The sequence below is a fragment of the Passer domesticus genome, chromosome 19 (assembly GCF_036417665.1).
Source record: "Passer domesticus isolate bPasDom1 chromosome 19, bPasDom1.hap1, whole genome shotgun sequence".
Taxonomy (NCBI): Eukaryota; Metazoa; Chordata; class Aves; order Passeriformes; family Passeridae; genus Passer; species Passer domesticus.
The window spans coordinates 12,367,759-12,384,437 of NC_087492.1; the positions used below are offsets into that span (position 1 = coordinate 12,367,759).

At 57.9% G+C, this 16,679-nt stretch overlaps 3 protein-coding genes across 4 annotated transcripts in view; all 3 read left to right on the forward strand.

Annotated features, from left to right (window-relative positions):
• Positions 1 to 124: 124 nt before the first annotated feature.
• Positions 125 to 1,280, forward strand: LOC135283609 (claudin-3-like). The gene has a single exon (XM_064394562.1). It carries the CDS (start codon positions 251 to 253, stop codon positions 893 to 895), a length of 645 nt encoding a protein of 214 aa, XP_064250632.1. The 5' UTR covers positions 125 to 250; the 3' UTR covers positions 896 to 1,280.
• Positions 1,281 to 2,349: 1,069 nt separating this feature from the next.
• On the forward strand, positions 2,350 to 5,020 carry ABHD11 (abhydrolase domain containing 11). The gene is given in 6 exon segments (XM_064394560.1): positions 2,350 to 2,916; positions 2,919 to 3,095; positions 3,193 to 3,366; positions 3,775 to 3,945; positions 4,042 to 4,223; positions 4,505 to 5,020. Coding segments are annotated over 6 exon segments (885 nt in total). The 5' UTR covers positions 2,350 to 2,874; the 3' UTR covers positions 4,644 to 5,020.
• Positions 5,021 to 9,327: 4,307 nt separating this feature from the next.
• Positions 9,328 to 16,679, forward strand: part of MTMR4 (myotubularin related protein 4) — a 56,430-nt gene continuing 49,078 nt past the window's right edge. The window contains exon 1 of one of the 2 annotated variants that reach the window (XM_064394212.1): positions 9,328 to 9,406. The gene's annotated coding sequence lies outside the window, so the exon portion shown is untranslated. Of the gene's footprint in view, positions 9,407 to 14,002; positions 14,081 to 16,679 lie in introns of those variants that run through there. The other variant, XM_064394213.1, reaches the window with a different exon arrangement.

The window sequence follows — 16,679 nt, forward strand, 5'->3', positions numbered from 1 at the left end:
CTCTGGTTACTCGGCGCCATCTCTGCAAACAAAGGGGAGGGTGTGGGACACAGGTGACGGTGACGGAGGAGCAGAGAGGAGCGTCCAGCAGCCAGCACTGAAACCCCACCCCGGGGCCAGCCCATATAAATAGCACTGCGCACAGGTGTAAGCCGATCCCCCGGCTGCGAGCGGCGGCGGGTGGCAGCGACGTCTCGGTCCGTGGGTTCTTCTCCGCCATCGCCTGGAGCGCGTCACTGAACCGTCCACCATGTCGATGGGGCTGGAGATCGGCGGCGTGGCCTTGTCCGTGCTGGGTTGGCTGTGCAGCATCATCTGCTGCGCGTTGCCCATGTGGAAGGTGTCGGCCTTCATCGGCAACAACATCGTGACGGCCCAGATCCTCTGGGAAGGGCTGTGGATGAACTGTGTGGTGCAGAGCACAGGGCAGATGCAGTGCAAGGTCTATGACTCCATGCTGGCGCTCCCTCAGGACCTGCAAGCCGCCCGTGCCCTGCTGGTGGTGGCCATTATCTTGGCCGTCCTGGGCTTAATGGTGGCCATCGTGGGCGCCCAGTGCACCCGCTGCGTGGAGGATGAGAGCACGAAAGCCAAGATCACCATCGTCTCCGGCGTCATCTTCCTCCTCTCTGGTGTCATGACCCTCATCCCTGTCTGCTGGTCGGCCAACACCATCATCCGGGATTTCTACAACCCGCTGGTGATCGAAGCGCAGAAGCGGGAGCTGGGCACCTCGCTCTACGTGGGCTGGGCAGCCTCCGCACTCCTGCTGCTGGGGGGGGGCCTGCTCTGCTGCTCCTGCCCCCCCAAAGACGACAGGTACCCCACGGGCAAGGTGGCCTACTCTGCCCCACGCTCCGCCGTCACCAGCTACGACAAGAGGAACTATGTCTGAGCCCCCCCAGGGTCCCCCGGCACCCCTCGATATCCCCCACCCCACCCACCAACCCTGGGACCCTCACTGCCCTGCGTGGGGCCCGGGGGTGGCAGCGCCGGGGCGGGGCGGGGGGGCGCGAAGGAGGGGACGGGGACGGCCGCGGGGTCAGGGCCAGGCTGTGTAAATAGAGACAGTTTCGGTTAAACACGAGGCAGTTTCGGGTCGGCGGGAGAAGCGGCACGCGGCGAGGTCCTGCCGTGCCCATGGGGCAGGATGAGAACGGGATGGGGAGGGGGCCCCCGCTGTATGCCCCATCGCTGCTGGCCCGACACCGTCTGTCCCTGTTACGCGTGGTCTGTACCGGTTACATTTGTCAATAAACGTGTCCTGTTTTGGTACCCGAGTGTCCCTGCGATGTGCTGCACGATCGAGGTGGGCACCGGGAGGGAGAACACGGCGGTCCAGCCCCCCAAGGCACCCTGCACAGGCACCCTGCACGCCCTGCTACGCGGGCACCCGTGCGGCACCGGGCTGGGACAGAGGGCTCAGCCGCAGGCGTCCCTGCTCGGGGGGGAGCCCGTTGTCCCCCCGCGTTGCAGAGGCAGCTCTCCGGGAGCGGTCGGGGCGGGAGGCAGCGGAGGAGCCGCTGGATGCCGCAGGGACACTCCCTACCGCAGTCCAAAGTCTGGGGCCGCCGGGGGGGCCGCGAGGCGCTTCCCTCGCCGGGAGCCGCGCTGGGGCGAGGCCGCCCTGCTCGGCCGCTCCCTCCCGCCCGCCGCCACGCTCCAGCGGCCAGGGACAAAGGGGCAAGAGCCGCCGCAGGTGCGCGGGGCCGGTCCTGGGGAAAGCGAGGCCGGGGGCGGCGAGTGCGGAGCTGATCCGGCGGGTCCCGCTGTGCCTGCGGGCGGCAGCGGGCGAAGGGGCCCTGCGGAGCCCCCACCGAACGCAGGGAGCCGCCGCGCCCGGCCCGCTCCCCCGGGCCCCGCTCCCCCGGGCCCCGCTCCCCCGGGCCCGCCCGCCCTGCCCGCTGCCCGCTCCGGGCCCTCCCCGTGCGCGCTGCCGCCCTCCTGCCGCGCGGGGGCGCCCGCCGTCGGCGGGGCGGGGCGACCCGCGCACGTCGCGTCACGGCCCGCGCGCCGCCGCCGCCGCCGCCATGATGCTCTGCCGGCTGCCCCGCGTCCCCGCCCTGCCGCCCCTCCCGCGCTCCCTCCCGCAGCCCGCCGCCGCCGCCGCCCGCTCCGTGGCCACGTAAGGGCCCGGCCGCGCGCGGGGCTGGGCGGGGGCGGCGGGAGCGGTCCCGGGAAGGGTCCCGGGGGTAACCCGCGAGCGGGGGCGTGGCCGCCACGAGGGAGCTGGCCACGCCTCCCTCAAGCCACGCCCCTTACACCGAGAGTCCACACACGGGTGGTGACCTGCTGGCCACGCCCCCTTGCCACGCCCCCTCCCCGCCTGCCCTTGGCCCAGCCCGGGCCGCGCTCTCACGGAATGCCAAGCTGGGCCGGGCCGGGCTGGGCTGGGCTGGGCTGGAAGGGACCGCGGGGGGTCCCTGGTGCCAGCTCCCAGCTCAGGCAGGGCCATCCCAGAGCACAGGGCACAGCATTGTGCCCAGAGGGCTCTGCAGGATCCCCGCTGAGGGAGACTCCAGCCCCTCCCTGGGCAGCCTGTTCAGGGCTGGGCAGTGCCCAGGGCAGAAGTTCTGCCTCCTGGGCAGGGGCAGCTCCTGGGCTCCGGCCCTGCCCGTGGCTCTGGTGCCACTGCTGGGCCTGGAGCAGAGCCTGGGCCCTGCTCTGCCCTCCCTGCACACAGGGACAGCCAGGGCTGAGGGCCCCTCTCAGCTGGGGCTCCTCTCCAGGCTGAGCAGCCCCAGCTCCCTCAGCCTTTCCTGGGCACCGAGATGCTCCAAGCCCTCCTCATCCTCCCAGCCTGAGCGGGCACTGCTCCAGGAGCTCCGTGTCTTCCTTTTCCTGAGGAGCCCAGGACTGGACACAACCCTCCAAATGTGCCTCACCAGGGCTGGGCAGAGGGGCAAGGCTCACTTCCCCCCTGCACGTCTGGCCATACCCCATTCCTGTCTCCCTGCAGTGCAGTGCCCCTGACCCATGTGGAGGTGGAGGGTCGCAGGGATCAGCCACCCCTCGTCCTGCTCCACGGGCTCTTTGGCAGCCACAGCAACTTCCAGACAGTGGCCAAGGCACTGGTGCGCCGCGGCAGTGGCAAGGTGAGACCCAGGGCGTGGGGGAGGCACAGCACACAGGGAGGGGTCCAGGGTCGTGTGGGGCAGTGCCTGGGGTGACACACTGCTTCTGCCCAGGCAGGTGCTGACAGTGGATGCCCGGAACCATGGCAGCAGCCCCCACAGCCCCGTGATGACGTATGAAGCGATGAGCCTGGACGTGCAGCACCTCCTGAGCCGCCTGGGCATCACCAAATGCATCCTCATAGGACACAGCATGGGGGGCAAGACAGCCATGACACTGGCCTTGCAGCGGGTCAGCACCATGGGGGTGGGAGTGGGGTCACAGGCTCAGGAAGTTCCAGGAGGGCTGTAGGAAGAGGATAGCACCTTGTGAGACTGTTCATCGGGACCAGCTTTGCCCCCAGCTCCACAGGGACTTGTCTGTATCAGGGTGGGGGTGTAAGCCAGGCTATGGGAGCAGGAGCAAATCTCTGTCCACCAGCCCATGCTCTGCTCTGTCCCTCCAGCACTGATTGTGAGGGAGCTTGGAGATCTGTGTCGAGGACAGCGACTCTGGGAAGGGCACATGGAGGTCTGTACTGAGACAGGAGGGAGCAAAGAGCCTCCAGGGAATCTGACTGGGAGTGGAGCCCTGTGCCTACTCCCATTGGAGAGATCTCAGGAGATCCTGGCATCTGATCCACTCTGCTTGTTTCTCCAGCCAGACCTGGTGGAACGCCTCATCTCTGTAGACATTGGTCCTGGCTCAACCGCCCCTGTGTCCGAATTCTCTGCCTACATCTCGGCCATGAAGGAGGTGAAGGTCCCAGCGGGGCTGTCCCGCTCGGCAGCACGCCAGCTGGCAGATGACCAGCTGCAGCCCGTGGTCAAGGTAGGAAATCCCGTGGGAGATGGGGAGGAGGGAGGGTGCCAGGGCATCCTGTTTTGTTGCTCTTACTGAAGAGCACATGATCCCCTTCCATGGCAGCTCCCACAGCTGAGACAGTTCCTCCTCACCAACCTGGTGGAGGTGGAGGGCTGCTACGTGTGGCGGGTGAACCTGGAGGCTATTTCCCGGCACCTGGCAGATATCATGAACTTCCCCGCCTTCCAAAAGCCATATCCTGGTCCTGCACTCTTCTTGGGAGGGTCCGACTCGCCCTATATCAGGTGAGACTGGAGAGAAGCGGTTCCAGGTCTGTGGTTTGACCTTTTGTGCTCTTTGCAGCTGCCAAGAGTGGGAGGAGCTCCCAGGATGGGGAAGGTCCTGAGCAAGGGCAGTTCCTCCAGCAGCCAGTGACACCAACACACTGGAGCGAGGGGGAACCTGGGAGCCCTCTGGGCTTTCCTAGCAGGAAAGGAGTCATATCTGGGATCATCCTCTGCTTGGGAAGGGTGAGGGAAGACACCAGGAGGGACCTCTGATCATAGTATGTTCCCTTGTCCTGCAGCTCCAGAGACTACCCAGAGATCCAACGTCTCTTCCCCAAGGCAGAGATCCAGTACATTAAAGGAGCAGGCCACATAGTCCATCAGGATAAATTTGAAGAATTCATCACTGCTGTCCTCAATTTCCTGCCACAGCTGTAGCACTGGGGACCAGGGTTTCTGCAGGGACCATGTGGGTCCTGAGGAGCTCTGGACAGTGATGCAGGGCATGGGCTGAGGATGGGCTCAGCTGGGACTGGCTGCCCTCACTGCAGTCTGATCCTGCCTGCACGACCTTCTCCCATCCTGATTCTTCTGCAGCCAGAGCAGAGAGGCACCTGCATCCTGCTGAGATCTCCTGGCACCTCTCAGGGACATGGGGTGCCATTGGCTCAGGATACTGTCCTGCTTGCACAGGGGTGTCAGGCACATGGAGGGGACAGGAGAGCCCTCTTCTTTTCCTGCTGCCAGACTCTTCCATGGATCTGGCTGTGACTTTGCAGAATGTGCAATAAAGCTGAATCCATGCCAAGGCAGAACAGGGGTTGGATGTGGCCATGGTGGGCAGGGCATGTGTGGGGGGCATAGGAGGGGGTTCTCAGTTGGCAGCAGGGATGCTGGTGGGAGGTGACAGCTGGACTGGGCCCTGATGTGACAAGCTGTGGGAGCAGTGCACATGAGACACAGCTTTGAGGATCTTTCTTGGCTTCCAGGGGAAATTGCATCATTGCTCTTGGAATCTGCCTCCTGAGCAAGGAGCATGTTTGCCCAGGCTGTCCCAAAGGCAGGTGTCACTTCATCCCTGAGCTCCTGACAATTTCTTCCCTCCCACCTACTCTGCATCCTCCTGCAGTATAACACCCACCCACCATGGGCTGGAGGCAGAGGAGTAGGGTATCTGCTGCAAAAATCCCTTTATTGGACAACTGGTAAAGCTGGGGACAGGGTAGAAGTGACTATGGGGGTGACAAATCATCTCTGTCACAACTGGGGACACACTGTGTGTGCAGACAGTAGAGAGAGACATTAATTATCTCTGCTTTTGTTGCTCCAGAGCCAGGTGTCTGCTGCTCCCTGGGATGAATCTGCTTAATTTGGGGTGGCCCCAAAAGGGAGGGAGGGCAGAAGACTAAGGATGTTTTATTCCAGGTCTGGCTGTAGTTGCCTTGCAGAGCAGGCACCAGGGACTGCTTTGGAGATTTGCTTTGTTTCTGCAGAGCTGTTCTTCTCCTCTCCTCTCCTCTCCTCTCCTCTCCTCTCCTCTCCTCTCCTCTCCTCTCCTCTCCTCTCCTCTCCTCTCCTCTCCTCTCCTCTCCTCTCCTCTCCTCTCCTCTCCTCTCCTCTCCTCTCCTCTCCTCTCCTCTCCTCTCCTCTCCTCTCCTCTCCTCTCCTCTCCTCTCCTCTCCTCTCCTCTCCTCTCCTCTCCTCTCCTCTCCTCTCCTCTCCTCTCCTCTCCTCTCCTCTCCTCTCCTCTCCTCTCCTCTCCTCTCCTCCTGAGCTGCATTGGCCTTGAGTTTTCTGCTATATCACCCTCAAATTCAAACACTTTTGCTCTCTGTGTATTACTTTTTTCCTGTGAAGAATGTCAGACCAATAAGCTCCAGAGTCACAACTACTGAAATTAGTTCCTTGGGTGCCACCAGCCAGCTGGGGGTGGGGTCCGGCCCCAGCTATCAGCACACAAGACCTTTGGACTAAGCCATAAGCTCTGGAGCCCAGGATCAGTGGGGGATTTCTCCCCACTCCTTCCTGCTGGCCAGGTACCAGGTTTGGGGCACAGACAAAAGGCAGCTACAAGGTGCAAGGTGAAGAGTCTCACCATGGCAGGAGATCAGTGGCCTGAGGAGAGGTAGAGCTTTCTAGAGGTAGAGCAACATTTGTAGTCCATTCTTGTGATGGCATCTGCTGAGGGAGCATAGGGAAGCATTGCTGGACCTGGGGTGAGAGAGACAGCAGGGAGAAATGAGAGCGGCTCTGTTCCTGCATGGGAAGGGTTCAGGGAATTCAAGAGACATCCCAAGGGCATGTCCAGGCATATGTCCGATGGCAGGAGGGATGCCATGTGCTGCACTGACTCACTGGGCTCTATGCCTCTCAAGTGTCAGGGTGCTGATGCCTCCAGAGATCCAGCTGACTTCCCAGGCAAAACCAGGCCCCTTTCTGACAGCCTGCTCCCAAGGAGCCTGCCAAGAAAAGACCTGTCCTGGCCTGAGCTCTGCTCCAAGCAGGACGTCTGATCCTTGACGCAGCTGCAGTTAACCACAAACCCCACCTTTAGGAAGACCTCTATGTGGCTGTTGCAGGCATGACTTCAAAACTGCTCAGTCGGGCATTGGGTAGAAACAGAGCCTGTTGATGACCCGCAGGACATGGGATCTGGGGTGACAGAAGATGTCAAGTGTGACTTCACTCTTGGCCCTCACTGCAACAGTGGTTAATGGTGGGTGCCAGACCGGGAGACTGGGCCATCTTCTCCAAGATCATTTGGCCTTCTCCAAGATCATTTGGCCCATCTGACCAAATGGCCCGTCTGACCAACAGCATGGAAAAAGGACATGGCATCCTTAGGAAGACACAAGCAATGTGAATATTTTCTTCAAGCCTCTGCTCTCCTGTTCTCCAAGCAGCCACGCTAGCATGGCCTGGAGCCATCTGAGACACAGCAGGAGAAGCCAATTTCCACCGCAGGGGTTGTCGGGGGAGATAAAATCAGCAGGAGAAGGTATGCAGGCAGAGCCAGGTGCAGGTGGGGGTGGGAGCCTCGCCTCCAGGGAGGCACCAGGGAAGGTGGTCACAGAGCTCTGGCGCTGCCCGCGGGATGTGAGCGTGTCCTGGGCAGCCGTGTACCCTGGCAGTGGGGTTCCCTGCCCTAAAGGCTGGACTCAACGGCCTCAAGATCTTTTCCAATTTAACTTACTCTGCGATCTGCCCTGCTCCTTGGTCAGCAGGCCCCTGGCTCCGCTCAGCCCCTGCCTGCCCCATCAGGGTGGCAGGGCTATGCTCCAGCCCTCCTCTCACCTGCTCTGCCCACATCTCCTTCTGTCCCCGATGTGTTCACTCAGGGAGCATTGATGGATCCAGTGCAGGTCCTGGATGCCAGTGGGGGCTGAGGGGGCACTTCAGTGTCAGGAAAGGCCAGGGGCACAGCAGAGGGCCCTGCTAGCAGAAAGCCCCTCAGTTACACTGGGAAGTGCCTGCAGCAAGAGGAGCTATTGCAGGGCAGGTCCCCTTGGGGGCCCCTGTTCAGGCCCATGGTGGGGGACAGCCACTCCCAAGAGCTCCGTCATCACAGGATGGCAAGGGGGTCTCAGGGCAGTGATACCCAACTGCCCCTTGCCTTTGAGTCTCAGACACTCCCCAGGGCTGCTCTTCCACCTGACCGAGGCTCAGAACCCCTTGGGTCAGCAGGTGTCCAGCATCCCAGAGATCACTGGGTTGCTCACATGCTCCACAAACTCTTTCTGCACATTCTGGAGCAGCTCCTCTTCAGGATGGCACCATGTGCCCCACACCATAGCTCCAGCTGCCCCACCACCCAGTTCCCTCCAGGTGCTGCCTCCTGCCTATCACCTCTCTACCTGCTCCCCCTGCCCTATTGCCAACCCAGAGTGCTGCTTCCTCCTTCATTTTCCAGCCCAGAGGCTTTTCCTGCCATCACTCACCTCCCCCTTTTCCCACACATTTTTCCCAGGGAAATCACTCAAAGCAATGCATTTGCAAAGATCAGCATCTGCGGGACAAGGAGGAAGAGGTGCCTCTGCACCTCTCAGAGGCAGGCCCGGACAGCTCCACCCTCAGCTGGCACCAGGCAGGGATGGTTGTCCTCTGTCGAGGACCAACATCCCTCTGTCCACCCCCCCCAAACCCTCCAGACCTGTCTGGGGCTGGGCTCAGCTCATCCTTTCCGGAGGCTGCAGAGACACCACCTCGGGCAGCACCACTTGGTGCTGGCAGCTGGGAGCACTGGCACAGCTGCCCAGAGAGGCCGTGGAGTCTCCCTCTCTGGAGACATTCCAAACGCGTTCCTGTCACCTGCTCTGGGTGACCCTGCCTTGGCGGGGGGTTGGGCTGGGTGGGCTCCACAGGACCCTTCCAGTTTCAACTGCTCTGTGATTGCAGCCCGCAGGATCCTGGAATGTAACGCCCAGGCTGTAAGAAAGCCTGAGATCACCCCGTGCCTACATCAGCTGGGCTGGCGCGCAGGGTGAGCGCGTGAACGGCAGAAGTGATGCCACGGACTGGGAAACGCAGGGAGGGCGAGGGGCAGAGGCCATCCAGCCCCCGGGAGGCACCTCGGGAGAGACAAGCAGCAGCTGCCCGAGGCTGAGCGGGGCGGCAGAGCGGGGCGGCCTCACGATCTCCTGACCGCTCAGCGGGGCTTCCGCAGAACGCGAGGCCAGGCCCAGAGGCAGCGACCCCGGGATCCTGCCCCGGCCGAGGCACGGGAGGCGGCCAGTCCCACCCATGCCCGGGGTTTGCCCTGGGCGCTGCCCGGGCCCGGGCTCCGCCAGCTCCGGTGCCCGCGCGCCGCGCGCTGAGGGAGTCCCTGCCACCGCGGTCACGTGACGGGACGGCCCGGCCACCCCCCGTCCCCACCGCCCGCCCGCCCTTTCTGAGGAGCGGCGCTGTGCGACCGCCGATTGGCTGCGGCGGGACGCGCTGTGATTTCTCATTGGCCGTCTGGCGGCGGGCACCGCCCCCTCTCATGTCACGGGATAGGCCTGGCGGGAGGGTGGATGGGCGTGGCCCGGCGGCCGGTGGCGCTGGGCGGGGACGCGTTCTCTCCTCTGATTGGTCGGCGGCGCCGGCGGAGGCGAGCGCTGATTGGCCGGGGCGCGCGGGCCGGCGGGGGGGGCCGGGCGGGAGTTGCACGCGGCAGAGGCGGGAGCGGCGCGGCCGGAGCCGGGCGGGACCCGCCGGGACAGGTGAGGCCGGGGCTGCCCGCCGCCCTCCGCCCCCGCTCCCCTCCGCCGCCCTGGCACCCAGCGCCGCTCCTCGGGCCGCCGCTCGCCGCGGCCCCGCGCCTTCTCCCCGCCGCCCGGTGTGCGCGGCCTCCCCGGGGCCTGTCCGTGAAGGGCGGCACCGCCCGGTGGCAGCAGCGCTGAGGCGGCGGCCCTGCGGGCCGGGCTGCGCCGGAGGTTCCGCGGTGTCGCCGGCGGGCGGAGGCGGGGTCGCCGTCAGACCGAGGAGCGGGGCGCGGAGCCGCCGCTGGGGCGGCCCTGCGGCGGGGCCTGAGCCCTTCCCGGGCCGAGGCTGCGGCGCGGCTCGCCTGCCTCTGCTGCCCACCCGCGCCGGGCCCGTGCAGATCCCGCCTGGCAGTGCCTGGCGGGTGGGAGATTCTTGTGCCACAGAGATCTGGAGTGGCGGCACGGAGCTGGTTCTGTCTTGCATGCGGTGGGGTTGCTCGGTGCCCTGCTGGAGGCCACACACGGCTGCGTTTGGAGCAGGTGCCTCCCCTCCGTGTTGGGTGTGAGCTGGTTCTGTGTTGGTTTGGAACTGTGGCTGGCTGAAGTTTGGTGTGGAGGTGGTGATGCAGGTTTGACATTTATTCAGAAACCCCTCAGCTAACTGTGTTGTAAACATTGGCTTCCCTAAAGCAGCTGATGTGATGCCTTTGGGGTTTCCTGCTGAATTAACTGAAGTGAAATGAACTCAAAATAATCCGTGGTAAAATGGGGTTTCTAGAACGTTATTGGGCATGTTATGTTAACTGTCTCATAAGGATCCTGACTGTGATTTTGGCAATGACTTGAAGGAAGCTGACAGGTAAAAGCTGAGGAACTGCATGAGTGACTCAGAGTGCCGAGTAAAAAATGGGAGATTAGAATCCGACACTGTGGCCTGGTCAGTTTGGCACTGGAGACCACATATGTTTTACCAGAGAAAGCAAACTTCAGGAGTCTGAAATGGGAACAGAGGAACAAGGGAGGGAGAAATGGGATCTGTCCTGGGAAGCAGGAGTTTTTGCCTGGGTTCATGAATGTATTGAACACAGGGAGGTAGGCTGGAGGTGGTCTTTGGTACCTCACTGAGGAGGAGGAGAGGGAGTGTTAACTCAGCTCCCACACTGGTGCAAAAGCTGCTGTGCCCGCGTGTGGTGTTTGTGTGTGATTCAAAGCTGGTGGAAAGCTGGGCAGAGTTTGGACATGTATGAGGTGGGAATAAAGGTGAAAAAAGCTGCCATGTGGTGCTGAGAGAACTCCGTCTGCTTTCTCCAGCAAGAACTTGAGAGAAGATCTGGCCAGTCTGCATCTGCTTATGGAGAACAGAGGCTGGAGACTGGGAATTTAGTCTGGCTGGTCAGGGTATGTCTACATGGAATCCAAAATGTATATCTTTAGGTGATAGAGATGCAAGCGTGAGAACAAACTTCCCTAAGTTAGTGATGACTTTGTATTGGCTGCCAACTTTTATATGGAGGCTCCATATTTTTCTTTTTTTTTTTTAATAAAAGCAACTGGGCTCACAGCCCCAGGAGTTTGGGGTCTGATCTGCTGGGGGGTCTGTGAGGTGCCTGTGGTGTCTTTAAGGGAGTTTGCTGGAAGACTGACATGTAATTAAACTGGGAAATAAATGTAAAAGTTTCACTTATAAATTTCTAGAAACATCTACGTTCCCCTTTTCTTTGCATTCTCAGGAATTTATCTGGCTGTGACAGTTATTTAATTTTTTTGAGAGAGCATTGACTGGGACATTTCCTCAGAGGTGTTACTGCTGTGGGTTTTGTGGCAGGGTCCTGGACGGACCCATCTGTCTCAACAATTGTGTCACTTACCTGTCAGATTTGGTTGTAGCAAGCTAAAAGGAAAAAAAACAAACCCAAAACCCAAATCAAGGGGAGCTTTAGGGGCAGATCTTGCCACAGAGACTTTGGAGAATGCTGCTGTGTCGGCTTTTATTGTGATCTCAATCTGCCAAATATGCACTGGCCTGCTTTTGTTTTTTGTTTGTGTGGGGCTTCTCAAAGTCTCCGTTGTGCCAGTGCTGGGGAGCACAGGGTGATGTGAGCAGCCTTTCCTCAGCCTGGTGCCTGTGTCTGGCTGAGCTCTGCTCACCTGGGGGCAGGTGCCAGGCCTGGGTGACTCTAGTCCGCCCTGTTGGTGAGGATTGCTCTGGGAATTGGGCCTTCTCCTCCAAGAGATGTGGCTTTAGTCTGTGCTGTTTGAGACAGAGCTATTTCCATCCCTCTTTTCTGTCTCCAGTTTGTTTCAGAGGCTGCTGTCAGTGGAGGGAGAGGGCTGTTCTCAGTAATACTTTGGTAGGTGAGGAAAGAGGAGGGTAGAGAGAACTGAGATTGTTTTGGGGTGTGTGTGGTTGCACTGAGTGTGTGCAGTGGTGTTGGAAATGACTGAGCATTGTTTCACAGGAAAATCCAGCAGTGTCATCTAACCCAGGTTATTTTTATGAGAGAGAAATGTGAGCAGAAAGAAAGAAATCAGTGTTGCATACTTGCACATCACACTCAACTTCCCAGGACATGCTCCCCCAAGGAATTAATAATTATCAAAGAGTTATGAAAGCTCATACCTTTCCCCTTTCAAGGCACCTCCAGCCAGCTGGAGGTGTTTTTGGATTGTGTTTTTGGATTTCTAGTGGTGTCTTACTGTGAGACTTGGCACTCTTTGCAGAACTAGATCAGAGCCCTTTTTAGATAATGAATGGAGATAAGAGCTATTTTAAAAATTACTTTGTTCTTAGTAAATTAGCCTAACAGATTCATCCCTGCTCGTAATCACTGGCCTGTTCTTCAGGAGGATGCTGGGGCTGTGATGGAGCAGGGAGGAATTTTGTCTGGTCACTTGGAGCACGCTCCAGGCCGGTGTAGTCGCTTCCCTCCTGTTCCTCCCTGATGGTCCCGCAGTTCCACGCACTCCCAACAGCCCCAAAGGGTAGGATTTCCCTCTGGAGGGATCAGATGATTAGCTTATAAATAGCAAATGCCTGCTCAGGCCTACTTTCCAGGGTGATTTGGTCCCTGTCGTGTCCAAAGCAATGAGTACAACTGCATCCGCACATTGCAGCCCAGAGCCGAATCCAAGGAGAGGGGGATGCTTTCCCTTGAGGTGGTGGATTTCTGCCCAGAAGGAAACTGTCCTGGTGCAAGGTGCTTTGGCTTTGCAGCCAGAGCCTCAGAGGGGATTGACGGGGAGGCTCCGGCAGCAGCAGTGCACTGTGCTACTGGGTGTGCTGGCACAGCACCGGGAAACCGGCTCTTCTCTGGGAATGTGAGCTGAAATGAATCTGAGACGTGTTCAGTGGCTGAATAGTGTTTGAAATGAGCCTGCGTTCCTGCCAGGAAGCCTGTGCTGGTACTGGGGCACCCTTGTATCAAAGCCTGAGCTCTTGGAGTCCTCTTTGAGTTGCACACATTCCCCCTTACTTATTTCCTTCAAACTTTCTTTTCTTTCTCTCTAGTTTAGTCAGTCCTGGGCTGCTGAGGGATTCTGACACACGTGCTGAGGTTTGATGTGCAGCCTCTGGTCGCTCTGACATACCTGGGTTTGCCTCGTGGGGTGGGGATAGTTTTCATGGGGTGTGTTTTGCAATGTTGTTGTGCAGTGATCTGTGTGTGGTGGGTCTGGGAGCAGCCTCGGCCTTTCCAGACAGAGTTAGCTTTAGTGGGACAGACCATCAGCAGAACTTACCTGACAGTTCCTGCTATAAACAGCAGTAAGGCCTTTGTTGTTACTTATTACTTTGTCTGTCTTGCTCTTTCTCAGTTGAGAGATGCCCTCAAATTTCTTCATCAAGAGCGAGAAGCCTGCCCAGGGCCTATCCCAAGAGAGGAGAGTTATGTGTCAGTATATTCTGTTTCAACATGTATCAAGTTTCTGGCCTCAGAGGTTTCCTTTTATGTTATGAGCTTTTTAGGCGCTTTACTCTCTTCGGTCTCTGATGGAGAGCATTCCTGATCTGCCTTCCCTTGTGGATCCTATTGCTTCACTTCTAGGTGGAGTGTTTGCAGTGTGGGTGACACAGCTGATCTCAGGCACTGCACACCCAGGATGGTTGGCTGGCCCGGCCACGCATGACAGAGTTCTGCTTTTGCCAACACTGATTTTCCTGGGGGACAGAAACACTGCGCTGTCTCTTGCAGGGTGTGGGCCTGATCCCACCACAGAGACAGGCACAGCACTGACAGGAAGGGTGGCAGTTAGGATTATAGTTTTCCTAAGCCTTGGGAATGGGGTTTGCAGAAATAAGATAGGAGGGAATGTTCTGATAACAAAGTACAGGTGACATATTGTGTACCTCTGTCTGAGATGGAGCAAGAGCCAAGTCTGCTGAGGCGACTGACCACTGTCAGCTCCTCCCTGCTTCAGAGGAGCCTGTGCCTGCATCAGGGACAGAGGTAGACATGGCTCACAACTTATCTGCTCGGGGCAAAGTCTTGTAGCTGAACTTAAGCCCAGAATTGCAGCAGGGTATTCTCTGGAGCACAGCTTTCTGCCATTTCATGCTGTCAGAACAGCACTGGCTGGGAAGTGGAGTCCTTGTTCCTTTTCCAACTTGACCAGTTCTTCACTACAAAATGAAATTGTGGAATTGTTCTCAGAACGTGCTTGGACATGGCACTGCCTGTGAGTGACAGCTTTATGGTAAGGACCCTCAAAGCATTTCTACTCTACAGTCAGTTCAGTTGCTTAGGCTCTGCCAGCCTTTTCCTGATGGTCCCTGCTGAAGCTGAGGATTGCTCCGAGCGAACGAGGGTTGCAGTTTGCATTGTTCCTTCTGGAAACTTCAGAGGGTTTTGTTGGTTTATTTTATTATAGAAACTTGTTGAAGTAGACAGCTTCCCCCGAGTGGATGAGTGCCTTGTGGCAACCCAGCATGAATCTATTCAGTTGTCTCTGTTGTTTCAACTGTGCTGCCTGGATTTGCAATAATTTATTTTTTTTAATCTTTCAAAGGGCTCAGCAGAAGTCTTATTGCAGGAGCATAACTGACACATAACACTCAGGGCCATCAGTGGGACAGAGCCAGGTGGGATCTGTTTCACTGTTTTAATGGGAACGAGAGTAGCCGTTGTCCTGTTTAATATCTCGTTTATGAGGCACCTACACCCAGTTTGGAGAACATCTCACTGAGGGTACCCTGGGAGAGCATGGCTGGCTGCCAGCCTGGAGCCTGGGTCATGCCCGTGCTTCCTGCAGCTCAGCTTGGCTGCCAGCACCACCTGGCAGCTTCATCACCCTGCGGGTGCCTCGTGACCTGGGGTGCTCAGGAGGAGCTTTTTAGGAGGATGTGAGGAGCTCTGAAGTTGTTGCTTCTCACCCCCCCAGTCCACATAATTTGGGCTTACTTCTGCTTTCCAGCCAGACAGCACCCCCTTCCTGCCTCCCCCAGGTCAAGCCTGCAGCTGCCCCTGTACCAGAGGCACTTCTGCCTTCCTTCCTAAATGGCACACTGGACTTCCCAAAGGCTAAAATGTTCTGTTCTTGCTGAAAACTTTGGAGCAAGCCCATGGCATCTGTACACAGGCCAAAAAGCCTGTGCTGCCCTGGAGTTCAGGTTTGGGGCATCAGAAGTGAGGCTCTTCAGGCTTGAGGCCCAGGGAGGCTGAAGTTGGATGTGGAATGGAGCAGCCTGTATGTGCTAGGACAGAGTGTGTGTTGGGATGGGGGAAGAACAGCTGTGAGGTATTTGGGGGTTTCGTGGGGAGAAACACAGCAAAGTGGGAGTTGGTGACCTCCTCTGGAAACACCAGATATGTTTTTCAAGCTGCTTTATGTACCGCTGAGGATGCTGTGTCTGTGGTACATTCCCAGTGACCTGTGGTGTTAAACTTTCCTCTGGCTGTGCTGAAGTACAGTTCATAGTTTGTGTCCTCTTGTTAACTTTCCTATGCCCTTGGGTAGGTCTGGACCCTTTACAGCCATACATTCCTTCTCCAATGCTGCTTCAGGGTTTCTTACAGCCTGAGACTTATGTCCTCTGTATGTGGGGTTTATTTCCTTTGATGCTATAGATCAGTACTGCTTTATTTTTTAAAAGCTGTGGCCCTTGTGACTTAGGGAACTACTGCTGACTTCTGGCATGAGGAGTGTCTGTCTGTGTGCTCTGGGGCAGCCATTTCCCTCCAATCCCAATGGACCATGGGATGCCTGGGAGCCCTGCAGAGGGATTAACTCTGGCTCCTCTCTCTGGGGTATCAGCTTTTCCTTCTGTGTGTTTGGATCCTTTGTGCTCCTAAACAATGTGCCTGGTTCTTCTCAGTTCTCTGCAAGTATCTGTCTCGCCTGCACTGGGCTCTTCATCACCTGCCTCCTGTGGAGGGAAGATCTGCTGCTCTTGGAAAGTGCCAGTGCTTAATATTTTGTTGTCAGAAAGTCCTGGCTTGTGATTTTCATATCCACCCCTTTGTAAGAGGTAGCTTCTCTAGGAAGAGAAGGCTCCTTGTGTCTACACACCTCCTGTGACAAACAGGTGATATCCTGAGGCCATGGATGTGTGTGCAAACCCAGCCAGGGGAAGTGGATACAGTGAGAGGGAGTCTGGGCAATGAGAATTCTCATCTTGCTTGTAGCAAGAACACATCTCCTCTAGACCTGGTTTCCACTAAGTGCCAGGGGCTGTGCCTATTGTCCCTTTCCCTTCTGCAGAAAGAGGGAATAAGACCATGTGCAGGGAGAGAAACAAGAGCTGAAGTCAGCAGTGGCTCTTCCCAAAGAAGCTGTAGCTCAGCATATCTGATTGGTGAGCAGCTGATTGAGAATTTTGGTACTGATGCCAGCTCTGACACTGCCAGCCTTGGTTGATGCTATAGCCCACAGGATACAGTGCCTTTACAAAGTAATTTTGTTACTATGTTGAGGGAGTTTTATCATACCCAGGATAACCATATCCTTATCCTATTTGCACTCCAGCTCCCTCACTGCTGCCCTGCTCAGGGCCTTGCTGCCTCTTAACTCAGGTGAAATTGCATCAGCCTCTGAATGTGTGTTATCACTGTGCCCTGAGCATTCATGGTTGGATATAGCTGCCTATGGGAAGAGAAAGTCCCTTGATTTCCAAGGAGAACTGCTTTTTTGTGCTGTGAAGTCCCTGTTTTCTAGGGGGTGTTGAACCTGCGGTACATTCTAAAGGGCACATAATGGCAAGAATAGAGGATCTTTTCTTTAGAACTGCTGTGGTGAGGGAAGGGGCTGTGGGAGACTCCCAGGCACTGGAGGGGTGTGCAGAAATCCCCAAGGGGAC